At 41.4% G+C, this 27866-nt stretch overlaps 1 protein-coding gene across 2 annotated transcripts in view; it reads right to left on the minus strand.

Moving 5' to 3' along the window:
* The window catches only part of USP34 (ubiquitin specific peptidase 34), a 142568-nt gene that overhangs the window by 101162 nt on the left and 13540 nt on the right, over positions 1 to 27866 (minus strand). For both annotated transcript variants that reach the window (XM_026676739.2, XM_087961324.1), the window contains exons 2-7: positions 27378 to 27465; positions 24518 to 24938; positions 14075 to 14125; positions 10968 to 11117; positions 3965 to 4032; positions 2679 to 2871 (exon numbers count right to left, since the gene is read on the minus strand). In XM_026676739.2, the coding sequence (XP_026532524.1) occupies positions 2679 to 2871; positions 3965 to 4032; positions 10968 to 11117; positions 14075 to 14125; positions 24518 to 24938; positions 27378 to 27465 (971 nt within the window). The remainder of the gene's footprint in view (positions 1 to 2678; positions 2872 to 3964; positions 4033 to 10967; positions 11118 to 14074; positions 14126 to 24517; positions 24939 to 27377; positions 27466 to 27866) is intronic.

Genomic DNA, 27866 nt, shown 5'->3' on the forward strand with positions numbered 1-27866 from the left:
GGCCGGCTTGTCCAGTCGCGCAGTATTTTTGGCCTTGAACAATAGAGATTTGAAAAGTTGTGGCCGGAACAAGCCTGTAAATACAGGTTGGTCGGGAACGAGGCCCTCATCCTCAGACATCCCCCTTTCTAAGGGGTCTGTTTCCGACATGGCCGGGTCAGTATCATGCATTGATTCTGATTCACTCTGGTCCATGTGTTCAATGTGTTCCACCTCTTCCGCCTCCTCCTCCTCCTCCTGCGGCTCCTGTAGGAGCATACCCCCTTGACACTGTACCTGGGTATAGTGTCGCTCCGACCTGGCCAATGACCGAACTGATTGCGAATCATACTCAGCGGGTGCGGGATGATCCCTGGTCAGAACCGCATGTTGCAGGCCTGCTGCGATTCCCTGACGGATAGCCATCTCCATCCAGGTCTTCATTTGCTCTGGCACATCCTCTGGAAGAGATTGTTCCTGTCGAAGACCGGCAGCCATTGGTGTGAACGTCGCTTCGGGTATTCTTCGCATGGTTGGTGATTGAGCTGACTGGGCCTGTTGACTCAGGGGAGCCATGCTGCGCCTGGATGAGAGGGAGAGATCTAGGGGGCTAGGAGGGAGGAAAGAGGAGGACGGCTCTGGACTGTGTGGTGAAAAGGCTTGAGAGGTCCTGTGTGCCTCCCGTGTGCACTTATCTATTTGTTTTTCCAGAGCCTTGTGGCGCCTATTGGCATCCTTTTCTGATGCCTTAGAAGTCCCCTTTTTTTGCTTAGGATTGTGTTGAGATTTGGACTTGTCCCTTGAAGTTGAGGAGTGTGAACCACTACCCTCTGCCATTGTGATTATGGAAGGACCAGTATACTCGTTATTTAATGCTATATTGTGTAAGCGGTTGGCGCGCCCAGGGACCTGGCCAAGAATGGACAGGGTGCCCTGAAATCAAATCCCCCGGTGTTTTTTTTCTTTTGTTTTTTTTTTATTTATTTTGTTTTATTTTAAAAAAATATGGATATCTGCTTCAAAATTGAGTTCTATCTCAACAATTAATTTATCATTGTTATGAAATTGCCAGTATTATTATATTGGTGTGATTAATATTATCAGAGCGTATGGGTGTGCAAATATATATCAAATTTGGATGTCCCAATCAGCCAAATTGAGAATGCCTAGCAGGCCAAATAATCACTCACAGGTCTTCAATAGCTTCCCTGCACAGGCCTAGGTGCTTGCTGTTGTGCCGCTGGATAGGGAGAACTGTGAGGGTTGAGCCAACAACACAAATTAACGAAAGCCTCGAATATGTTAAAAACGAGGTTGTAATGATTCCTGGGGTATTTTGCGTGAAAAACCCCTTCAATCCGGAATAAGGATTACCTCACACAGTCTATTGAATTAGCACTCAACGCGGCCACGCGGTCCCTTGACAGTAAAAAAAAATTAGCGACCGGACATTATTTGTGGCGCGCGCGCCAGCAGCAATCTCCCGCTAAGAAAAAGAGATAAGCTCCAACAGCCTTCCCTTAGGGCTAAACCGGCGGGGAGGGGTGAAATAACGAGGCGATTACACCTCCACCCCTAAACAGCGTTCTTGGGGGAAAGGAGAAACTGCGATACGACTCAGGAGAAAGCGAGAGAGAAAAAGCCTCGCCGTTTAACTGATAAAGCGGCTCAACGATCGTAATGGCAAGGATAGGGCTAGCGGTTGTGGGGGGATGAAATGAAATCGAAGCCTCCCTCTGCTTAGGAGCGCTTCCTGGTAATGCAATCCTCAACGGCCAGATGGCAAGGGCAGCGTCGGTAAGAAAAGAACAATTGACAATCTGCAAACCTTAAAGAGAATTCTCCTGTTTCAGCCAAGGATTAACGAGAAGCACTGCCTATCTCTCACAAGGCTGAGGCAAAACTGGGGAACGCTGGGGAGGAGTCCCGTGGAGGAGGAAGAGGAGCGTTCCGCAAATTAAGCCCAGCCTAGATAAGCAGAGACTGAAACACCTCCCACTACTGGATGCTCTGAGCAGCTCGTGGGAGAACACTTCATTTCTTTTTTTCCCAACCATTCCTTGATGAATTTACTGGAAGGTCATACCCCCATAGGCAGTCTTAAATTGTACAACCCATTCTCTCATTTCAATAATCCATCATCTTATTCTGCTGTGTGTGGGAACCAAATTCTACTTAGGCAGTAAAATCGTAACTTTTGAAGAAAAGTAAAATGATACAGATAGTTCTCAACTTACAATAGTGTGTTAAGTGATCGTTCTAAGTTACAATGACACTGAAAAAATTGACCTGTGACTATTTTTCACACTTACAACCATTGCAGGATCCCCACAATCACATGATCAAAAATCAGATGTTTGGCAACTGATTCATAGTAATGACAGTTGCAATGTCATAAATATTTCCCAGGGTCATGTGATCCCCCTTTGTGAGTTTCTGAAAAGTCAATAGGGAAATAAGGTTCATTTAATAACCAACTATTACTAATGTAATAGTTGCAGTGATTCACTTAATAACCGTGGTAAGAAAGGTCGTAAAATGGGGCAAAACTATCTTACCAAATGTCTTGCTTAGCAACAGAAATTTTGGGCTCAATCGTAATCATAAGTTGAGGACTACCTGTATTGTCTCAGAACAGTTTTACATATATTTATTTACTTGTATATCTATATGTCTACATAAATTCAAAAGCTTCTTACTGTTATCTGACTAAGTCCAGCCAATCTCATGGTTAAGGTTGGTGACATAAAGTACTTAAAAGCAAGATCAAGACTCTCTTTATCAAAACACAAGGCAGTATCTAATGGCTCTTTAACTGTGCTCCACATTAAATCTGCCATATTACGAGCTGCACTCTGTCTTAATTCCTGGTCCGACAGTTTGCATAAATACCTAAGCAGAAATACAAGGAAGATCAAATTAATATTAACAAGTCAAATTAATTTTTCCAGCCATCATATTTTCTATTGAAAATATGTCACTTTACAGAAACCTTAATAGCACAATTGTAAGTCATAAGAAACCAGACCACTCTTAAATTAAATAAGTTTAAGTGTCATCTCATTTGGGAAAAAACTTGTTTGCAAGCATTTGAATTAAGTTATCAAATGTGAAAATCCATGTGATTTTTGACAAAATTTTGTATATTTTTTTACATTATCTACCATATATACCACTATTCCATTTTTTTCCTCAGAACTCGACTGGTAGAAATAATTTGATTTTATTTAGATTCAAGCAGGATTTAATTTTCTGTTCAATGGGTGCTTGAATCCAGATTTCTTCTATCCACTGCACAATGGCTTTTAGATATAACAATCAAAAATAAAAGTCTAAATTTCACATTCTGGAATAGCCTCTCCAACCTAATATCTCATGATTATACTGCTTTTTTTTCCCCCCCCTGCAATTGTATTTCAACACATGTGGAGGATGCTGGATTACAATGAGTATGGCTGTTTTCTACAACTACAGCTTGATGCGAAATGATTACAAATTCAATTGATACAACAGTCAATAGGTTCACCTCCTCAGTTCAACATTTTATTAGTGTTTGGTTTGAAGGCATCTATCATAATCACCAAATGTTTTTCAGGTAGCAAAACTTTCGGGGAGAAAATGTTGTCCAGTATAATTATTGATTTCTTAAACACTAAAGCTAAGCATCCAGAATGCAATGGTGAGAGTAGTTATGGGTATGCCCATATACATCAATGTTATGCAAGCTGCACTGGCTTCCCAATATGCTTCTGGGTATTTTATGGTGCTGGTTATCTAATAAAGCCCTTCATGATACAGTACTGAATTACATGTGCCTATCTCCAACTGAATCTGTCAATCTTGTGAATCTGACAAAGTAGTCATGCTCTGGGTACCTTCTATATAAGTTCAAACAATACTACATGGTGGCCAAATTTCAATAAACAAATAGGTTATCATTTTATATAAATAAATTTCAAGAATCAGAAATAAGTGCAAAAAGTACCTGATGACATAGGTCCTAAAAGGTATAATGTGTTGCATGACAGCAGGGATGTGCAGCCATATTCTGATCTATGCAAAGAGTACAAAAATTGAACAACTTAAACTGAAATGTTTTACAGCAACAAACTTAAGATACATATATTTGCCAAGTAGAATGAGGAAGATTTTTTTCTTTCCTATAATATAGTGGTCCCCAACCTTTCCAGCTTGGCAGCCCGTTTGGGGGGAGGGGGGGAGGAGGATCTGACAGGGGATGATTTTGTGTGAGTGGTAGATGAGCATGCAAGTGCATGTAGCTTCATTTCTACAAGTGGTGGGAGCAGGAGCCCACTGCTCACACAAATGGAGCTTTGAACATAAACATGAGAGCCCGCCACTCACACACATGGAGCTGCACTTGCATGCACTCATTTGCTGCTTGCATGACCTTTGTCTGAATGGGCTGCAGTCCACTAATGGGCCGCAGTCCGGAGGTTGGAGACCCTACTATGTTTGTGTACCATCCTGTACATTCATGTAGAACACTCCCCCAAAATCTGTTTGCCACAGCTTTCAAAGGCATAAAGAATGAAAGATAACTGGTAAGAGAGAGGACTCCTAAAATCACATTTCTTCAATGTTGCATCTTTCAGATACACTGGATTACATTCCCCTCATCTGCATAGCCCCCATATTCGGCCAATGTTCAACCTCTATGGAACATGTCCTACAAGAAGTGGGGAATTTTTTTTCTTTAAAATATATTGATACCTTTTCCATTAGTGCCAATTATATGAAACCTTGTGCTGGAATCTCATACAAAAAAAATGAATGACAAATTGAAATGAAAAAGGAAAATATATAATAACAGAATCAATTAATAAAAAGAAACTGATATTTTGTCTACTCATTCTAATGTATAAAATAATATGAATTAGTTCAAGGCAGAAATAATGGAGGATATTGCCTGGAATTTTGGTTTTTTTTTAAGCAACTATAAAGAGAAGAATATGAGTTGGTAAAAAGATGAAAGATATTTAATGATGAATTCTATACCTCTCAATAGCTTTGTATCATAATCTAATGTTTCAAATACAAGCTAATCACACTGCAAGAAAATATAGTTAGAGACTTGAGCTTGCAAGAGAGATGTTCCCAACAGAGGAAAAAGTGAAGCATTACTTTTCTACTTTAAGATTGCCGTTTCACAAAAATCTATACTGCTCCCAAATATCTAACTTTGCCCTCAATACTTCTGACAGTTGCTCCAAAAGAAACCTATTATTACTGCAGATGAAAATCAGAGGCATAGTCTCTTCCACCTCATCTTCTGATATCCTGTTTTGAGCAAGATTTGAACCAGGGATTTCTTGGTTTGAAGTTCAGTCTTTTAACCACTATAAAATACTGGATTATAGTATATGAAAATATAGTATGAAAGTAAGTTTGTAAAATTTAAAACTAGCCATAATCCTGCAGTTTTGTGACTTATAAAGTGATCAGAGCTTCATCTCTAAGTCCTTTTTTATTAAATAGATTGTGGTTAAACAAATAATGCTTAAAATAGTGTCCTGTGTCATATTATTAATCCATTGAACCAACAAATCACTGTCTTTGCTAAAAAAGATAACTGATTGTATCCCTTTTTAGCAGAAGACTTTAATTAAACCTTTCTATTGCTTAATCCTGCATATCAGGTTGGAGGTATTTTGAACATTCATCATTGCAAAATTCTTCAACTTGATACTTTCAGACTCTCAAATATAAACTGCTTACTTCAGGGAATGCCACAATATTTCAGTTGGATTAAGGTCAGGACGTAACATATTTTCTGTTTCAGCTATTCTGTTGCACATTAACTTTTGCATTTAGGATTTGAGTTGCATGATCCACAATCATTTAAGCCTGGATAGATACAGTGACAATTACAAAACAGACCAATCCATGTATTTCCATCGGTGTTTTATGGCTAGGATGATGTTTTCTTGTTGGAATGCAGTATTCTGTTGTCTCAACAACAACTGGACAACCAATCTGGTGTACAAGTTAAGGTGCTGGTCTAGAAACCAGAAGTCTGTGAATTCTAGTCCCAACTTAGGCAGGGAAGCTGGCTAGTGACTTTAAGCCAGTTATTCTCTGTCAGCCCAATCTACCTCAGAGTTGATGTGGAGAAAATATTAGGAGGAAAGAATGTAATGTATTTTCACCATATTGAGTTACTTATAAAGTAAGGTGGAATAAAGGTTGTGTGACCTCAAATTGTCAACATGTTTTCATAATGAAAAGCTGATAAATGTATGCAGAAAAGTGAAGGTATAATTTAAATTACTAGTAAAATGTGTCAGAAAGTATGAGCTGGTATCATCTAGATTATGTGTGTGGAAGCATATTAGTGGTTCAACATTTCATTTTCCAGTGACAATGAAAGAACCAAGAGTCAAGAAAGAGCCAAGTGCAAACCTGCTAAAAGCAGCGCAGCCCCCGCTGGCCAGGACGAGGTAAAGGTGCTGTTGCAGCAAGAGGGAGATGGCAGCACAGGCCAGCTGAAGTGGCAATGGAGATGGCTGGAAGGTGCAGTAGCGCCACGCTACTTTCATTTGCATGGCACTCCCGCACCTTCCAGCTCGCCTCTCCTGGCCTGGGCTCTTCCCCGATGCCGCGGACTGTAGGGATGGCCCAGGACAGGAAAAGTACTGGCTGGTAGTGGTGGGAAGGGGCGGAGTAGGCAAGTTTGCGCTAACCATCCAGTTCAGAGGTCCGGAATGGGATGTCGTCAGTTTTCTCGTCCCTCTCAGCACTCTGCTCTGCTGCCGCTGCCCCCCCACCCCCAGCCATCACTGCCCGGTGTATTCTCTTGTTGAAGTATTCAGTATTGGAGATTAATTTGGTTCCCTCAAAATTAATTTCATGTCCTGTGGCTTTAAGGTGTTGGAAAAGGGAGGAAGTATTTTCTTCTTTTCTTTTCTCCAATAATGAACACTTCAACAAGAGAATAATCAGGGAAGCCATCGAAATAGAGAAACACCCCCATAACATGAATAAACAGGATGATACCTCCCGCCTACCAGACATCTGGAAACTATCCCTTATCAACAAACAAGTCCCAGCCACGAAAACCATCACAGACCCAAAACAACACACGACGCCACCACCAATCTCCCTCACCAGACTCTAATGCAAACCCATCCCATAGACGAAAGGCAACCACCGTCCACAAACCAGACCACGGCTGCATCACCAGCTGCCACACACCCCAACCCCCAAACTAAGCAAACTGACACACGCCATGAACATATAGCCAGACCTCAAACTCGGAGCCAAACAAAAACCCGGAACATTATATTATATTCCCACAAGGCTGAGTAGTGTGTAATTTGAGTAGTCTGTCTACTCAGTAGTCTTACATATAGTACAATTGTATTATAAGAGCCTATTATATTAACATTATTTTTAACTTACTTTGTGTTTTGAAGTTTTATTATATTTATGTCAATTGTTAGCAGATGGATAGCCATACAGATTCAATGAATGAATGATTTTTTTTCAATTAGGTATTAAAGGACTGCTGTCTACAGCCTCCAAATTTACTCTTTGTTTTTAGAAATTACAAGTGAATATTTAACATTAATGTTTTAATAATAAACTTTGCATTGAATGTATTTGGCATATATCATTTGAGACTCTTTTGTTTGCTCCATAATGCTGTCTCTTATCTTTCATGGTTACTGCCCTAAAGACAGAACTTTTGCGAGTTGATACGAAGTTAAAGATGCACTCTTTTGCAAGCCACTAAAGTAATGTGGCTCTATAAAATAGTACATAAATAGATAAAAATGAAATGGGTTCAAACCTGCCATATATAATATGTATCAGACAGGATTGAAATTCTTTTTCATTTGAAATTCAGATTCAGCACTATTGCAGTGTTGGGTGGAAGGAAGGTTCTCATATTAACATTTAATTTATCTCACAGTCTTCACAAGTCTTAGAGCAGGTTTAATTTGTTAAGAAGTACAGGATCCCGGTTTTATTCAGAAACTTCTAGAATGACATTTAACAGGACATGGTGTGTTAAAAACTTCCAGAATTATATTTAAAGGGCCACGGTCATTCTATAAGTGTCAGTGACCATGAAAGATAAGAGACAACGTTATTGAACAAACAAAAGACTCTCAAATGATATACCGTATATACTCGAGTATAAGCCGAGTTTTTCAGCCCATTTTTTGTGCTGAAAAAATCCCCTCGGCTTATACTCGAATCAATCCCTCTGAAAAAAAAATGGTGTGGAGTCGCTGCGCTGGGCAGCCCAGTCCACCGCCTCGGGAAAGGAAAGGCAAAGCGCTTTTTGCCTTTCCCTTCCCGGCTGGGGCTGTTGGGAGTCGCTGCCGCCGGCGCGGCCCAGTCCCGCCGCCTCGGGAAGGGAAGGCAAGCGCTTTTGCCTTTCCCTTCCCGGCTGGGCTGTTGGGAGTCGCTGCCGTCGGAGAGGCCCCAGTCCGCGTCGCCTCGGGAAGGAAAGGCCACGGCAGAAGGCCGCCGCTGGAGCGAAGCTGCGCGCAGCCGCTGCGCTAATGTCGGATCGGACGCGCCGGACGGTTCTGACCGAGCCCGAGCGTTGTCTTTGGCGCCCACCCAGCGCGCGGAGCTCCCTGCCGGGAGAAGGGAAGACCCCGGGGTGGGGCAGGGAGAGGAGCTTCTCCCGCCCGCCCCTCTTTCCACGCCCACGGTGTCCCGCAGGGCGACCCCCGCCCGCAGTCGCCGCCGCTGAAAGAGACGGGCGGGGTGGGTAGAAAGGCGCCGGGCGCCCTTGGAGGAGAAGGTCCCGCGTTCGCCTGTCTGCCCGCGGATGTCAGCGGAGCTTTGCCGCTGCTTCGTCCGGGGTCTCTGGGCAAACACGTCCACCCGGCGGGGCTTGTCGCCTCCGGCACGCAACGAGCGCTGCCCTCGGATTCCCTGTCCGGTTGCCCCCTTTTGAGGGCGATGGCAGTAAACTGTTCCCAGCAGCGGCTGCTCCGCTGACATCCACGGGCAGACAGGCGAACGCGGGACCTTCTCCTCCAAGGCGCCCGGCGCCTTTCTACCCACCCCGGCCCGTCTCTTTCAAGCGGCGGCGACTGCGGGCGGGGTCGTCCTGCGGGGACACCGGTGGGCGCGGAAAGAGGGGCGGGCGGAGAAGCTCCTCTCCCTGCCCCGCCCGGGGTCTTCCCCTTCTCCCGGTACACGGAGCTCCGCTGGCGCTGGGCGGGCGCCAAAGGCGACGCTCGGGCTCGGTCGGAACCGTCCGGCGCGCCCGATCCGATGCTAGCGCAGCGACTGCGCGCAGCTTTGCTCCAGCGGCGGCCTTCAAGCCGTGGCCTTTCCCTTCCCGAGGCGACGGGACTGGGGCCGCCCGGCGGCAGCGACTCCCAACAGCCCCAGCCGAAGGGAAAGGCAAAAGCGCTTTGCCTTTCCCTTCCCGAGGCGGCGGGACTGGGGCCGCGCCGGCGGCAGCAACTCCCAACAGCCCCAGCCGGGAAGGGAAAGGCAGGCGGCAGCGACTCCCAACAGCCCCAGCTGGGAAGGGAAAGGCAGGCGGCAGCGACTCCCAACAGCCCCAGCCGGAAGGAAAGGCAAAAAGCGCTTTGCCTTTCCCTTCCCAAGGCGACGTGAGATAGTGAGATCGTTTCCCAAATTAATTATTTTTATTTTTGAAATTTACCAGTAGCTGCTGCATTTCCCACCCTCAGCTTATACTCGAGTCAATAAGTTTTCCCAGGTTTTTTGTGTAAAATTAGGTGCCTCGGCTTATATTTGGGTCGACTTATACTCGAGTATATACGGTATGCCAAATACACTAAATGCAAGGTTTATCTTTAAAGGGGTCTTATTTATTAAAAAGGATAATTCTATCAGCCCATACATACGGTCCACATTGCTTTATCAACAGCACACACAAAAGATGCATTCTGTGTGAAAACTGTATTTCACTAGGTCTCTTCACTATGAAGACAAACTCAAAGGCAGCAATGGTTGGCAATGCAAAACTCATGTAAGGGAAGAGTCAGAAGCAACCACTAAGAAAAGAGTTACTACAAAGACGTGGAGGTCAAACTATTCCAAAGCACCAAAAGGCAAGACAAGAAACAATGGATGAAACTAACCAAGGAAGAATTGGTTAGTCGCCATGGGTGAAAAGGCGGCAATATAAATTCAATAAATAAATAAATAATAAAAGAAGCAACCCAGAACTAAGGAGAAATTTCCTAAGGATGAGAGCAATCAAACCAATGGAATAGCTTGCCTTCAGAAGTTGTGCTCCATTACTCAAGACCATTTATCTCAAATGGTATACTGTCTCCTACTCGAGCAGGGGGTTGGAACTAGCAGACCGTCAAGGTCCCTTCCAACTCTATTATTCTATGTTCTAAATTCATTTGGAGTTATCCTTCTCGCAAGTTGAGCTTGTCTGCTACTTTACTCTTCCAATTTAGCATAAACAGGGTAAAGAGTACGAACAAATGTTTTTGTTAAGTCACTAGAATAACAATTTCTGGAAAATATGTGGATTTTTAAAATTTTGTTTGATTTACTTTGAACTATAAAAAAGAAGCAAATGGTAATTAGAAGTTTAGCAATAATAAAGCAATATCTACTACCAAGGTTAGTTAACAAAACTGATGTTATCACATCCACATATGAGATCTGGACAACTGTTACCTTATTACTCCCTCCCTTAAATAGGATCTGTCTTGATCCGAACTCAAAAATAATTTTGAAAATTACGGAAAATACAACAGAGATCCTGCAAATTTCAGAATGTTTTTCTCCATCTGGAATTTTAATAGCAAAGTGATCCCCAATTTTTAAAAGGAGCATTTTTGTCATTTAATAGTAGTATTACAATGAGAATTACAAATGTAAACAACACAACAAATTTAAACAGAGAACACAGTTTCTAGATTTGATTCAAATTAGTTAAGTCTTGGTGGAGACTTTTTATTTCGTGTAGCATTATTAAAATTAGAAAATTGTAGACATATACTTACATTAGAAACCACAGTGATAAATGCATGTGCTATGAGAAATGGCAAAGTATCGGGAGTTCCATATTCAAAACAGTCCTTCATGAGGGATAGGCCATTTTTTCCACAAAATAAGCAAACGTAGCGAAGCAAGTGCAATGGTACTTCTACATCCTATAAAAATAAAAGCAGTTTTTTTTAATCCATATATCTCTTTCTCATTCAAAATATGCATACCCCTACATGCTATTCTGAAATCTTATCTTCATGAGCACCAAAGCAGTATTTCAGGATTTGTACAATTTCCATTTGATTTCTATGCACAATTCAATTGGTTTTGAACTAAGTGTTAAAATTAAATCCATCTAATGTTGTGAAATAGTATATATGAAACTTTCACATTTCATATCCCTCTGCATGTATTTAGGTTTATACATCAATGGTGAACTCTTTGAAGTTTCTGAAAAAGCTGAGCATATTTATTTTATGTATTTTTAAATTTTCTCTTTGTAGATTTGGCCCTTCAGCTCTATATAATCATATAACTTTGCATATTATGACCTATGAAGCTGAGATCGTTGCAATTATTCACTGTATACACAATAAATGAGTGAAACTGTATTTGTTCATTTATCCAACAATAAAAATGTAGCATAAGTTATTTCAAATTGGATACAGATAGTTTATAGTTTTTTAACTTGTTTAATTGGATTGTTTTTATCTGTTATGGGCCCGGCAGAGTAGCTTAGTAGCTTACCTACGTAGCATTACAAATTTTAAAAAAAAAGTGGTGCAAGATTCTAACAATCCAACAGATATCAGGCAGATTCAAACCCAAAATATAAGGCAGTATACAAATTTATATAGTACTCATTAAGGTATTCTGTTAACAGCACAGAATATGGTTTACAAACCACAATAATTAAGTTCATGTATTATCAAAACTACCGTATTTATCGGCGTATAACACGCACTTTTTCCCCCCTGAAAATAGGGGGCAAATGATGTATGCGTGTTATACGCCGATATAATGTTAAGAAGCCTTCGGTGAATGCTGCTGGGATCGGGGATCAAGGACACAAATGAAAGAAGGGGAGGGAGGAAGCAACCGAAGCCTGTCCTTCTCTCTGGGTCAGCTCTCTCAGTCGCTCTCTCGCTCCTCCACCAGCACAGGAAGAAACTGCTTCAAAGCGGGGGCTTTTCCTGTCGCCGCAGCTTCCTGAAGCGCCGTTTCTCCCCACCCCACCCCGTCCGCCCGCCCGCCCGCAGTGCTCGTTCTGCCTGCCTGCCTGCCTTCGTTAATGGTTGAATCGGAACAGCTTCGGCTGAGTAAAAGAGGCGAATAATTATTATTCTCAGCCGAAGCTGCTCCCAAACAACCAGAAACTAAGGCAGGCAGGCAGGCAGGCAGAATGGGACACTGTGGATTGAAGCGCGCGCTGGGTGGGAGTGGGGGTGAAACGGGCGCTTCGGAATAGCTGCGGCGACAGGAAAAGCCCCCCGCTCTTTGAAGCAGTTTCTTCCTTGGATGGTGGAGCAGCGAGAGAGCGAAGCCTCCTTCTCTTCTCTCCCCCCTTGCAAAAATTTTCTGCTTGAAACCGGTCCCTGGTACAAAAAGGTTGGGGACCACTGATTTACCTTATAAGTGGTAATAATATTAATAAAAAAAAAAGTTCTGAGCTACCCTTATTTTGCTTCAAAGTTTTTATTTAGAAATTTAATTTTTTTTCCTGAAATTTCCCTCTTAAAATGAAGGTGCGTGTTATACGCCGATAAATACGGTACATTGTGGCTCATTACAATAAACTCAATCTATACTGGGTATATTAATCATGTACAAGGGATTATAGTTCAGTGACTATTGTCAGTGACAATAGACAATAGCTCATGCTTTTTGAGCAACCTAATATTTATCTTCAGACACTGCTGGTAAAGATATCTGGCCAAAGGAGCTGCTGTCATCATGGTAAACCCACCTGCGAGGACTTGGTGTCCTCAGATGAAGTGGTATTGGTAAAATGAGGACCCAGATTGTTATGGGGCAATATGCTGACTTTGTAAACAGCTTACGAAGCAGGCCTGTCAAACTGGCCACGCCCACGCCAGCTCCGCAAAGGCAACAAACATGGCGCTACGTCATGATCTGGCTGCAATCCGATTGAGTTTGACATCCCTGGCTTAGAGGGTGCGGTAAAGAACTATGAAGCATTATATAAGTGCTATTGCTATGGCCAGATGTTCCCAGTCATCTAGAAGGTTATAGACTAGGGCACCAGCTACAACCTTTCTTGCAATTGGATTTGGCAATTTTTAACCCTCTTTGATTATACCCCATCTTGAGCACTGCTTTGTGAGTGTTCAATAGGGGCAGCTATAAGGCAGATATCACTATAATATGCTGTAGAGATTATAAAATGCCTAAACTGAAATATCTACACCAAATGAACCAGTAATTAATTAGCAATTTATGGTGTTGGCATTAATCTCTAAATTCTTCAATGGCTTAGAACCTGAACATATAACATACTATTTTTCCTATTCTAAGCTTATCTGATCATTAAGAGCTATAGCAGAATCTATTTTAAAGATACCTCTTTAAAGGTGGAATACAAAGAATAAATAAATAGTTAGAGACCTCCCACTTTTTAAAAAAAGCATACAGGAAAAAGCCGTTCCCTGTACTGCACAAGATACTTTTAACACTATGTGCATTTATATACATTAACTATATTATATATTTTATACGCAGCCAAAAACAATTCTTCTTCACCAATGGGGTCCAGGCAAGACAACTAGTTGAAAATGATAATCTGTATGGATTAATATATTTTTCCCCAGTCTTTTATTACTAATTTCAATATTATTTTCAGATTTTTACTTTTTATTTTTTAAATATTAGCCTTTTTCAAGTATTTGCTACAGTAGAAAGGCAGAGGATATTTGAAATAAATAGGCTGTAGAAAGTAATATTGATTCAGTATAATGCAGCTTAAGGATATTACTTATTTAATAAATGTTTATTTGAACTGAATTCAGGCCAATATATAAGCAACTAGAATGCTTTCATGAACAAAAGTAGTAGGCTATAATTTTTGATGCTGTGCATTTTTAAATAAAAATTGAAAACTTACGTTCATGTCACAGAATGCCCCTAATATATTGCTTTCTTGTGCAGAAATATCCTGTTTAAAAAAGCATAAATTATTTAATTATGAATGTTTCAAATAGGTAAAAATCTAAGGCACATATGCAGAAAATAATAATCATCAAGAAATAAAATCCAAAATACAACTATTCCTTTACTCTGTTCTCTTTGTCTCTCATCTAGAATCAGTAAAAAAATACTATTTTAATTTGTACATATTGTCCAAACTAGTAAGTTATTCAGTTTAGTAGTTACCAGCATAAAAAAACAATTCCCTTTCCATGCTGAAACTAGGATTTAAACCTATTTTAGGGATAGGATAACAATATCTTCAAGAACAACTGTAAAAAAAAAGTCACATTATTTCACAGCACTGGTTCTCTTGCACCATATTTTGAAGTCCAGTTCTAATGATGGAAAGGAAGCCATCCTCACAGCTTTAAAATTATAAATTACTGTACTTGAATGTTAATTAAAATTGATATAACAATTACATTTGCAACTGTTTTAAAAGTAATGCATAATTATAATGCCATGAGTCAATATTAGCTACCCTCAAGTTCATCACTGTTTTCTCTTTTTTAATTTTAAAGGTAGTTAGGATCAAACAGGCCAAACCAAAACTATGGTTTAATGTTGGTCTATTACTACAAACCCTAGGTGGCATAAATTCAGAATTGTGTTCCTGTCATGCAGCTACCTATGATTAACACAGATTTCAGATATATATTAGATGTATATTTCAAGAAAATATTATACAGGTACTTCCTGACTTACAATAGTTCATTTAGTGACCATTCAAAGTTATAACAGCCCTGAAAAAAGTGTCTTATGACCATTTTTCACACCTAGAACCATTGTGGCATCCCCATGGTCACGTGATCAAAATTCAGACCCTTGCCAACCGACTCGTATTTATGACAGTTGCAGTATCCTGGGATCATGTAATCCTCCTCTTGTGACCTTCTAACAATCAAAGTCAATGCAGAGGTCAGATTCACATAACTCTGTTACTAACATAATTGCAGCGATTCACTTAACTGTGGCAAGAAAGGTCTTAAAATGGGGCAAAATTCACTTAACAAATGTCTTATTTAAGCAACAGAAATTTTGGTTTCAATTACGGTCGTAAGTCAAGGACTACTTATACTCTGAAAAGTTTAGCTTTTGTTGCAGTCACATTTATATGGTACACTACTTTTTCCCCAAACTTAGCAGGTATAGAACAAGGGTAAAAACATACTGTTTGTTTTAAATGGACACATATTAAATATTTCCTTATGACATCTCCAACAAAATGCTCTAGAATTACATATCTTGTAGGTGGAACTTGTCACCTGGACAACATAAAGACTATCTGTGCTCTTAAAGCTGAAGGACTGGTATTGCAACTCTAGAAAGATAAATGTATGGCCCCATTTAGTCAATGGATCAAAGATTACACTTGCTATCTATTAGCAGACTGCCTATAAACATAGACATAGTATCATCAAATAGAAGAAAATATGGGACTCGTTTATATACAGTACAGTAGGTAAAAAAAAGCATGTTTGTATTGTTATTGTTCAGTCACTAAATTGTGTTTGACTTCGCAAATCTCACGGACCAAAGCACGTCAGGCAGTGATAGGCATGGAACGTTTTGATGGGAGACAGAGGATGGACTGTCCCAGAGGAGACATCAGTGGTTTTTGGTGTTGGTGTTCTATTCTTCCCCTCTGTATACATGCCCAGGTCTTAATAAGCAGACCAGAGGCAAGGGCCTTTAGCGACTATTACTTAATGCTAGGTTGGTTAACAAAGCTTCTCTTATTTGCAATTTTATGAGTGAGAAGCGGGCCAATCTCCCATGTATTATTGAGACTTGGCTAAGCTCAGGTAGACGGTCCCCTCTCTGAAACCTGTCTGAATGACTTTAGGGTATACCAGCCAGGACCTGAAAGCAAAGGAGGGGGATTAGCAATTGTTACCCAAGATTTCAACTTGCTCCACAAGTTGCCAGTTATGAAATCCTGTTTCTGAAGACGAGCATGGGTCAATTGAGATTACTGCTACTGCTTTGTAGAACTTGTCTGCCTTAATTGCTGGAGGTCATCATGGACTTGACTATGGACTTCTCGACACTACTGATCTTTTTTTTTTGGGGGGGGGGGGGTTAATTTGCCATCCCTGGAGCTGGCCTCAGAAGCAGCCCAGAAGCTCATGGCCATTATCACAATCATGGGTTTAATCTAGGTTATTCATGGCTCACTGAAAAGTAATCATACATCTGACAGTTTTCTTCTGAGCAGTGGCAATGTGATCTGAATGTTGGGGTCACATCATGCTTTTATGCTTCTCCATTCTGCAGGAATAAGACATATTCAATAAGCCTGTCCCCTGTTGGACCCACTGGGATTCCAAAGGGAACTGAGGGCTTTACCTGAAACTTTACTGCATGGTCCTGCTGAGAACTTGGCCACTACCTGGAACAGGATAGTGCCCATGCCACCTCTATTGGCCCATCACTCCCAGCACTCTGGTTTATTTAGGGAAGAGTTGAGAGTGCTAAAAAGGGTCAAGAGACATCTACCGTACTAGTGGGGGAAAAAAGGAGGGATGAATCCAATTAATCATGAAGGTTTCTATTAACGCTTACCTCATGGTGGTTAAGAATAGAAAAAAATCAGTATTTCTCCACTCTTATTTTATCTACAGAGAATTGCCTGATGGCCTTTGTTTAAAGTTGTCTGGACTCTCCTAGGTAAGAAGGGGAGAGCCAAGAGGTTTGCCTTTAGGGACACACTGAGGAATTTTCAGTTAACAGATAAAGTTGCTCACTCATTCTCAGTTGGAAGCCAGTGGGGGTGCAGGTCTTTTAGAGAGAATTATATGGGAATAATTTGCTTCTGTTGGACCCAAGGAAACGGAGAACTCTTGGGACTGTAATCATGGCCACGATGAATCAGTTCCATGCCCCTCCTGGTTGGTCAAGGAGGTGACATGTAGATGGTTCAAATAATGGTTAATTTATTGACAGAAGTGGTACTTTTGGCACTACTTAAAGAGCTAGCATGCCAATTCTCAAGAAGCTATTGCTGGACCCTATTGTTCTGGATAATTTTTGTCCAGTGTCTCAGGGAAAGAGACTGCCCTTTCTAGGGAAAACTGATGAGAAGGTGGTTGTCCTATTGTACTACAGCTTCAGAGAATTCTGGATGAGACAGATTATCTGGATCCCTTCCACTTAAATTCAGGTTGAATATGGGACAGAAATGGCATTGGTCACTCTTTTGGATTACCTCTGGCAGAAGCAGGTTAGAATGCATCCATTCTGACTCTTCTTGACCTCTCAATGTTACCATCAGTCCTGATATCCTTTTAGGTTGGCTTTGGGAGCTGGGGATGGGGGGCATGATTTTCTGCTGGTTCACCTTCTTCCCCTAAGGCATATTGGTAGGGAGCAAGAAATCCTTTCCACAGTCCTTTCTTTGTGGAGTGCAGCAGGCCTCAGTACTCTCTCCACCTCTAATATCTAGATGAATGCACTGAGTAACTATGGAATGAGATATCGTAAGTATGTATATGATACCTAGTTGTACATTTTCATTAAGTGATGCTGTGGATGCCGTTTTGTGGTAGTTGGAAGCTATGTGATCTGGATAGGGAACAGCAGGCTTCAATTGAATCTCAATAAGACAGAGTAATTATAGGTAGGGCTCTCTTCTTTATCTGAAGGCTCAGCATCTTTGGTTTTGGATAGGGTTACACTGCCCCAGATAGATCTGGTGCATAATCTCGGGGTCCTTCTGGACTCATGACCCTTTTGAGCCTTTGCTCAGTTTCATGTAGTGTGCCAACTGCACTTGTCCTGGATCACTTGTCCTCTTTAATGCTGTTTGTCATTTTTCCTGGTTTTTATTTGTAAATCACCCAGTAACTTATGTGAGATGGGTGATGTAGAAGTTTGATAAATAAAAACAAATATTATGTGTACCACCCCTTTAATTAGTTGAAACATAGTGATTTTTTTCAATACCTAACTCTGTTTCCAAGTGTTCAAATATCTGTCTCCACTTGTTATTTGAATCCCAAGCTGTGCAAATCTACATCCAACCCTCTGGTAGAATGAACACTGGCTTACCCGAATGTTCGTTTTCTCCTGTGGCATAGACTGTCCAGAGAGATTAGGTATGGTCAGGTCATCTGCCTGCTGCACTGAGTCTGCATGGCATTTGAAGCTCTGCCCTGTGCCCTGGCCATGCCCCAGCTTTCGACAAAGCATTTGGCAGACTGGACATGATACTATAGTTGCATGATAAAAAGGACATACATTATTGCTCCCCACCCCCCAGACCAGACGATCAAGGGTGGCGCTGGACTCTCTACACCACAGGAGAAAAGGAACATTCAGGTAAGCTAATGTTCATTTTTCTTTCTGTGGCTCCAAGAGTCCAGAGAGATTGGGACATACCAAAGCTGGACTGTTCCTGGGAAGGCTTGAGTCTGGTCCGACTTACATTGGCGCTCATGGACGCTTTGTAGAACCCTCCTGCCAAAGGCTGCATCAGCTGACGCAAAGGCATCCAATCGATAATGTCAAATAAATAGTGATGGTGAAGACCATGTAGCAGCTCGACATATTTCTTCAATGGGTGCTTGAGTGGCCCATGCTGCAGTCGTTGCCATACTTCTGGTAGAATGGGCCGTCAACCCTCAAGGCAAAGGAAGAGACCTATTCTGATAGGCCTTAGATATGCAAGCCTAATCCATCTACTCACTGTAGATGGAGTCACCTTTAACCCCAATATGCCTGGTTGGGGCCTCTGTCTTATGGATTGGACATGTTCTCCGGATATATAATTTCAATGTTCTTCAAACATCCAGGGTATGCCACGCCTGTTCCAAATTATAAGTAGGATTGGGACACAAATTTAGTAATATAAGTTCTTGGGCTCTGTGAAACCTAGAATTAATCTTGGGAATGAAGGATGCAAACCGCAAAACAACCCTATCTGGGTGGAAAATACAGAGATTTTCCCTGACTGAAAGAGCCGTCGTCTCGGAGATTCTTTTAGCCGAAGTGATGGCTACTAGAAATGCTACCTTAAGGGATAGAAGGTGTAAGCTGGATCTGAGAGGCTCAAATGGATCACTCATTAAAGCCTTTAACACTTTAGAGAGATCCCAAGTGAGGAATCTGTGATCAACTGTTGGTCTAAGGTTGGATGCCCCTTTCAGGAGCCGCTGGATGGTTTGGTTAAGAGACAAGGACCCCTTCCTATGGATATACAATACTGAAGAAAGGGCACCTGTCTACGTAGGGTGTTGACCAAGAGCCCTTGGTCGAAGTGGGAGAAATCTTAATTTTGTTGCACCACTGACAGAAGACCTTCCATGTGGCTTCATAAATGCGGTTGGTTGATGGTTTCCTCACCGCTATGTATGTGTATGGCTCGTTCTGATATATTTTGTTTCTGCTCAACCATCATGCAGTCAGTTGGAACCACTGAGGCTCTGGATGAGTTATGTCTCCTTGGTGTAACGACACCTTGTGGGGAGGAATCCTCCATGGTTGGGTGATTGAGAGATTCACCAGATCCGCAAACCAGGGGCAACTGGGCCAGTAAGGAGCCAGAAGTATGACCTCCTCCTCCTCCTCCTTCAGTATCTTTCTGATCACCGCTGGAAGCAGCGGAAGAGGAGGGAAGGCATACAGGAAACCCTGAGGCCACTTGATCCTGAGGGCATTGGTCCCTTCTTTCCCCTGGGTCACGAATCTGGTAAAAAACCTGGGGAGACTGGCATTGTTTGGAGATGCGAACAGGTTCACAACTGGTACTCCGAACCGTCGTGTCACCTCCTAAAATAAAAGAGGGGGAATACTCCACTCTGAGGGGTCAATTCTGGCCCTGCTAAGCCAGTCCACTTGCACATTTTCTACCCCAGAAATATGTTCTGCTCTAATTGATAAGAGATTCCTCTCTGCCCAATGCCCCAGACATTCAGCCTCCAATATTAATGCCCTGGATCTGGTGCCTGTTAATATGAGCCTTAGTGGTGACATTATCCATCTGAATCAGGACATGTGTGTTCTGTATAGTGTGCCTAAATTTCTTGAGCGCCCATCTTACTGCTCTCAACTCTTACCAATTGATGCTTCTTCCTTTCTCCCAAACAGACCACTGGCCTTGAGCCAACTGAGACTGGAGATGAGCCCCCAGCCGGATAGACTGGCATCAGTGGTGATGACCATGCGAGGAGGCTCTTTGAATAAGTGACCTGCATGCAATGCCTGGGAAGTCCACCAGAACAATGACTGCTTAACTAACCTGGGGACTGTGACTCGAAATGATGAGTGGCTTCTGACCGCCTTTTGGTAGAGCAAGAGAAACCACTGTCGTTTCCTAGAATGCAGTCTAGCCTAAGCCACAATGGAAATGCAAGAGATCATTTTCCCCAGGAGTTGTAAGAGAAGAGCCAAAGGGGACTTATCAGCCCTATGATCTCCCCAACCATCTTATGCAAACTGTCCTTGTGGTCCTGTGAAAGGAAAACCTTGCAAGAAAGAGTGTTAATGTTTGTTCCAAGATGTAATAAATAATAATCTGGTTGATGTAAAATAACTCTTTCTTGTGGTTAATTGAGAAGCCATGGTCTTGCAAAAGGGAGACTGTCACCTGGAGGTCCTTTAAGGCCCACTCATGTGAGGATGATTGAATTAAACTATCATCCAGGTAACACTATACCCTTACCGGAATGGTTCTTAAGCGGGCTGCCAAAGCAGCCAGAATCTTAGTAAATACTCTGGGTGCAGAAGAGAGACCAAAAGGCATGGCCCTATATTGGAAGTGTCTCCCAGCATAGCTGAAGCATAATACCCTCTGTGTTCCTGGCAAATCCTGATGTGCAGGTAAACCTCTGTCAAATCAATTGAAGTGAGGAAGTCACCCTCCCTGATGCTCTCTAGAATAGACTGCAGTGAATGCATCTGGAAACACTTGTAACACAAAAATTTATTGAGCCTTTTGAGGTCAAGGATACTCTCCACCCCCCAGAAGCTTTAGGCATAACAAACAGTCCGGAATAGAATCCCTTACCCTGCTGGCTCAATGGAACTGCCTGGATGGCTTGGATATCCAGAAGGTGTTGAATAGCTTGTTCCATGAGCTTTCTGTGGGATGCCTCCCTGGATAAAGGGCAAAGCACACAGAAACTGGGGGGTTGTGATCTGAATTCTAAGAAAAGGCCATGTCTGATGGTAGTTAAGACCCAAGTGTCGGATGTAGTAGCCTCCCATTGGGCTACAAAACTGGATAACCTGCTACAATTAACCAGAATGATGGAAAAAGTGACTTCCTCCCCCATAAAAGGGCCGCTTGCCTGAAAATTGAGGCCTATCTCTGGCTGCTCTTTCTTGTGGGAATTCCTGGCTATTAAAGGCCTGTCTCTGTGGCCCTTGAGCCCTGGTACTGCCCTCAGCTCTGAATGTCGACCTGCGGGAGTATGGAACTGCCCTGAAACTTGATCGTCAAGATCAACTTTTTGTCTCTGGTCTCAAGAAGATGGGGTTCCAAGACCTCCCCAAACAATTTATCCCCCTTGATAGGGGCAGATGCCACCTTCCATTTTCGTTGGCCATCAGCCTGCCATTTCTTAAGCCAGACCATTCTTTGAGCAGCTTCTGATGTGGCAATGGATTTGGATGCAAATCTGGCACTGTTTAAAGTGACATCTGCAGTAAATTCAGGCGCTGCTACAAGCTCATGAACGTCCTCATGTACTCAGACATCCATGGCAGGAACCCTGTCCTGTAATTGGCGAAGCCAGCATAAGGAAGCCCTCATGAAGAATGAGGCCACCAATGCAGCCTTGACCACCCAGGCAGCTGCCTGGTTAGTGCGCTGGAGGGACTGTTCAATCCTTTTATCCTCCACCTTCAGTGCTTCCTCTGGGTCTGCAGGATTCGATGAGGAAGATACCAAGGCAGCCACTGGACTATCCACTGCTGGTACCTGTAACGAGCTAGTATGTTCAGGCCCCATATTGAAATAACGGCATTCATTGTCCGACATGACAGATGTGCCAGGTGATTCCAGCTGTTTCTTACTTGTGTTTAAAAACATTTCCGGGTATACTGTTGGTTCAGCGAAAAATTGGTCTGGAATAGTGGCATCACTTTCTATGTTCCCGACATCTGCCTCTGGGTCCAACTGCGCCATCTTCCTAGCCTTGAACAATAAGGCACTGAATTTATGGGATTCAAAAAGTCCCCAAAAGGATGGTTTCTCGGGGGCCATGTCTTCGTCCACTGAGAAATCAGATTCCCTCTAGATGGAAGGCTATAGATGGAAGGGTCAGGAGAAGCCTTGTCCCTCGAGGATTGTTTGCTTCTAGAATGTATGGAATGCTCGAAGTCTGAACCACAGATTCAGGCGTTTGCATTGCTTGAAGGCTTTCCGCAATCCATTGACTAATGGCCTTTGATATAATTGCCTACATATGAGGAGGCAATTCTGCCCCCTCAGAATCACGTAAACCTGCAGCCATGGGCGTAAAGGTTGCCTCAACTCCTGGTCTAGATCTCTTAGGAGGAGGTTCCCAAGCTTCATCCTGGAAAGCTGTTTGGGGATCCCTTTCATAATTCCTGACTTCTTCTAGAAGGTGAGGTTCAACAGAAGCAGATGACTCATCAGGGGACCAGGCCTGTGAATGAGGCCTAATTGTAATGGTGGTAGGCCCAGGCTCCATCTGTAAAACTGGAGGTAGAGCAGAAGAAGGTGACTCATCTGGGCGTGGTGATCTCAAGCTCCTTCCCCCCAGCAGCAAGCTGGCCTTTCTCATTCTGTTTTTCTAGAGCTTTCTGTCTTCTCAAGGCATCCTGCTCTTCTGCCCTGGAAGGCTTTTGGGGTTCAGGAGCCTTTTTCCTTTGCCTGCCCCTAGATCTACTTCTAGAAGTAGAAGGGCTATCACCCCTTCCTGATTTTTATCTGCCATCCTAACTGGAGGGTTAGGAATTGCAGAACAGTCAGAGGGAAAGGTTGGATCCTGGTGGAGGAGGGGAGGAGGAATTACTTTCACATTTACTGCTTACCTTGCCCTCTAGGCCCCATCCAGCATAAAAAAGGTTCCTCTTACCTCTGAACTGGCGAAGCAAGCCTGAATAGGCTTATTGCTGGGCTGTAGCCTTGCCCTGCCAGTCACCACAGTAAGTTAAAGGACCTGTGTACAGGTCTACTGCCCACGCATCTACCTCAGTGCTGGAACAGGAACCACAGCACTGGAAACATGGCCGGACTGCTCTACCAGCTGGGCTCAATCCTCTCCTTCCGCACCAACTGCCCCATGCAGTTGCGCCGTCCAGCTGGGATCAGGCCGACTGCCCGATCAAGCGGACTACTTTGCGCTGCTGCAAAGCATTCCTCCATCTGCTGGGCCGATCGCTCTCTCAGCCGTTTGCTGCTACGTTGAGCACTTCACAGCCAACACAAGAGTGAAAAAAATGGGCTGATTGCCCGTACTGCTGCTGCGCTATCACACAAAACAGTTGATGCCCTTATCAGGCCGATCACTGGGAACTCCTCCAAACGGCCACCCTAAGCACTTTCACCAAGAATGGAGGCCAAAAGCCTCTCTCTCTTGGCTGCAGCTCTTGCACGATCTTCTTTTCCTGCTTTTTTGAACTTCTAAGCTGTTTTTCAGAATTAAATGGCCTCCACTTCTAACTCACGTCCATCGTGGCTGGACTGAGTCAAAAACTGGGGCGTGGCCACAGCACAGGGTAGAACTTCAAATACCAAGCAGACTCAGTCCAGCAGGCAAAGGACCTGAGCATACTCAAAGAGCGGAAAATTGAAAAAATAGGGGCAAGAATTACTGCCCAACTGTAACAGTTTACATTAGAAAATCTGTCCAAAGTAACTAGGAAGCATATAAATTAAATTATTATTACTGCTACTATAATTAAAATGTGGTAGAGTGACTAAAGCATATATATTTATAATTATATTATATATATTATGAATCACTGATTTGTAATACCACTTGACCCAAATGAATGGGGTGTGTGTGCGTGTGTGTGTGCGTGTGTACATTCCACCAATATGTAGATTTTTGTACTTTAGGGATTAAAAAAATTTATCATAGCAAACTGCAGCTAATTTTACAGCTTGACATATTATAGTAAAAATATAATTATGACTTCAAACATGATGATTTGCTCCATTCAAATCAACTAAGTATTTTCATTTCTCCTGCTACATATACACATTTCCTATAAAATTCTACTTGTAGCTCTCTATAGTTAGGACAATTGCAGCAAGTTTTCAGATACTGACTATACTCCAAAGAATACGATACTTAATATTATTGTCAGATTTTACAACACTCAAGAATTAAAGCTTAACTTTTAGATCATTTTCACAAAAAACTCAAGTCTGGATAACATGTACCTCTATTGTGGGATGCGTATTATGCTTGTAGGCAGTATACAGAGGAAACTGGATCTGAAAAATTTTTGCAACACAAAGCAAGAGTTTTTCCTTCTCCTCGGTGCTCCATATGCTAAAGGCATCAGAACCTTCTGCAGATTCTTCTTCTGTCAGGATACAAGTTCTCCCAGAATCTATTTTTCCTTCTGTAGTTTTATGACTATCTTCGTTCTCTTCTTCTCGAGTTTCTCTTTCTACATTCAGTGGCTCATCAGATGCATTATTTTCGTCTTGCCATGCTGAACCTAAGTTAATAGTGCAATGTTTACACAGCTGGTCCCGAAGAGCCTGTACTTGAGCAATCACTAGATTTATAAGAGCACACACAACTTGGTTGAAAATCTCCAAATGCTTATATTCCTTGAAACAGCATAGACACTGCCTGTTTAAAGAAAGGTAAATAAAAATAAAAATTCAGAATTCCACAAATAAGTGTACTAACTACTTTAGATTATAAGTGAACAACATGGGATCCTTCCAAATTTGGTGGATTACATTTTCCAGCATCCCTCACTTACTTGGACTTGAGTTCAGCAGTTTCTTTAAAACAAAAATTTTAATTCAATTTTCAAAGATTAAAAACATAAAACTTTATACATCGTTTTATCAACATCAAGACATCTTTTACATTTCCTTACATTCTTCTCTATATAATTTCTTATTCCATTACCATTGCATAATTCTTTCCTTACTCTTGCTACAAATCAATATATTTCATCATATATTTCAATTTTCTCCATAATACATATACATATTTATATGATTTCTCATTCTTTACCTAATTGCCATTTTAATTTCTTTTTATTCTTAAACCATTCATACCAGGCGTCCCAGACTATGTAATATGTCAAATCTTCCTTATCTTTTAATTTCAGCGTTAGCCTGTCCATCTCTATACAGTCTAATATTTTCTTTATAACAACATCCTCTGGTGGTACTCTTTCCTGCTTCCAAAATTGCGCATAAGAGATCCTTCTCAGCTGTTAAGATATGTAACATAATATATCTATCTTTTTATTACATTTTTGTGTTATTATGCCGAATAGAAATAGTTCTGGTTTAAATTCAGTTTTCTGTTTTATAATTTCTTCTAGCCACTGTCAAATTGTGTTCCAGTATTTCTTCACTTCTGGGCAGGTCCACCACATATGAAAATGAGTGCCTTTTTCTTTCCTATACCTCCAACAGTTTGGGCTTAGGTTAAACATTTCTGCTAATCTAGCGGGGGGAGTCCAGCAGTTTCTATAGAGCTATATGTTGCTGAACTACAGACTTATAAAATCTGGCATTGCTCATTTATATATGTCTTAATTTTAAGGATTTTTAATTTTTGTATTTAGGATTTTAAATAAGGCATATATACAAACAGAATTCAAATCCTTGTTATTTTAAAAACTATAACATTAAACTGTGTATGTTAAAATAATATGGATTATGTCAAATATCACACAGATAGACCCACACTTGCAATAGCAATTAGATTTATATACCACTTTCCAGCCCTCTCTAAGCTGTTTGCAGAGTCAGCATATTGCCCTCAACAATCTGGGTCCTCATTTTACCCACCTCAGAAGGATGGGAGGCTGAGTCAACCATGAGCCATTTAACTCCCGGCAGTGAATAAGTCAGGCTGCAATGCTGCATTCTAACCACAGTGTCATCGCAGCTGAAAATTCTTTTCAATCTTTCCCATTCAATTGCACCATTCTTCAAAGGGCCCACTAAACTACCAGAGCAGATTTTAAAAGTATAGTTATCTATTCCTTTGACACTTGCTTTTCTAGCAGACAGCACTGGATGCACATGATACTTCGTTTTTAAAAAGTGAGTTTTTCATAACAACTTTCTCAAATATGCTACACGAGAGTCACTTCATGTATGGTGCCTGTAATACTGGAAAGAAGAGACGTTTCATGCTAGTTTTTACTTTTGTTTGTATAAGTGACAATCCAACATTCCCATTCACCTCAACATTCTGTAAATAAAAAGGATGGGATTTATCTGTTGTGCCCAACATTAATTTTTCTATCAGCTAAGACAACAAGATGCAATTTTGTTATATTAAACAGGAACAAAAAAAAAGCAGTCAGTGCCCTGACACTGATGGCTGCCCATACTACCGGTAATAATCTACATACATGCCAATAAGTTATAGCATTCCACTGAAACTATAAAGATACAACTGAATGATTTAAAATATACTCAACTGTGAAGGGAATAGTGACAAACATTAATTGGCAATGATTCTGAAATTACTTTGAAAACTTTGCTCAGATATAGAAAATGCTACACTGCCAGATATTTACAACACAGCCATGAATAGAAGCACTTGCAGGCCACATACTGACTTAGAAAACCACATGTTTATATATTTACTTTTACCAATATATTAACACATTAAAATCAGAGAAACGAGATACAATTGATATATATTAAAAGGCAGGTTTTTAAGATGTTGAAAAAATTCAGACCAAGATAAATCACTTCAGAATTTTTCAATATTTAATGCAATATATAAGCAATTCAAAAAATGTAGTGTCTCACAAACTGAAAAATTGATGCAAGTCTACCAAAAAAAGAGATCTATAACCGCCCCATACTTATAACAGCCCCATATTATTGTACTTTTACCAAAAATTCAAGCAAAAGTTACCATGTAAACCAAAATGATTTATCTGTTTAATACAGAATTACATAAAAAATGAAACAATTATGTTTATATCAACTTATCCATATTTACTACTTTTACTATTCAGATTGCCTGTACACACATTCATGTAGATGCACATCATGAATAAGGGCTACTTAAAAACAGATTTACCTTTGTGTCCAAGAACTGATATAAGCAAAAATCTTGAGTGCATGCTCCTTTCTGAGTTGCAAGCCATCACCACCATCAGTATCTGATACTAAAGAAAAATGTTAAAAAAATAAGACCAAGATAAATCACTTCAGAATAACATATAAGTAATTAAAAACAAATTCAAATATTTTAGGGGTAAAATAGCAATTAAAAAAATAGGGTAATGTGGCTGCCATGGATGATTCGCTTAACAACTACAACTGGAACTTCCGTTGTAAGTCAATATGCTCATGTGATAGTTTTGCTGAACTACTGGTTCATTTAGCAAAAGAAAGCCAGTCCCAATTAGCAAGCACTACTTATACTATACCATCACAACCATTTACCCATAGGAAATGCTAAAGTGAAGAAATGTAAAAAATGCATTGATTCCTGAATGGAAAAACTCATTTCAGTCCTCAGGATTTACTTATAGAAGCTCCTCCCAAAATGACATAGTTCAGAGGG

This window comes from Notechis scutatus, chromosome 1 (assembly GCF_049901735.1).
Source record: "Notechis scutatus isolate UNSWTSFEM ecotype Mainland chromosome 1, rNotScu1.2, whole genome shotgun sequence".
NCBI classification, from domain to species: Eukaryota; Metazoa; Chordata; class Lepidosauria; order Squamata; family Elapidae; genus Notechis; species Notechis scutatus.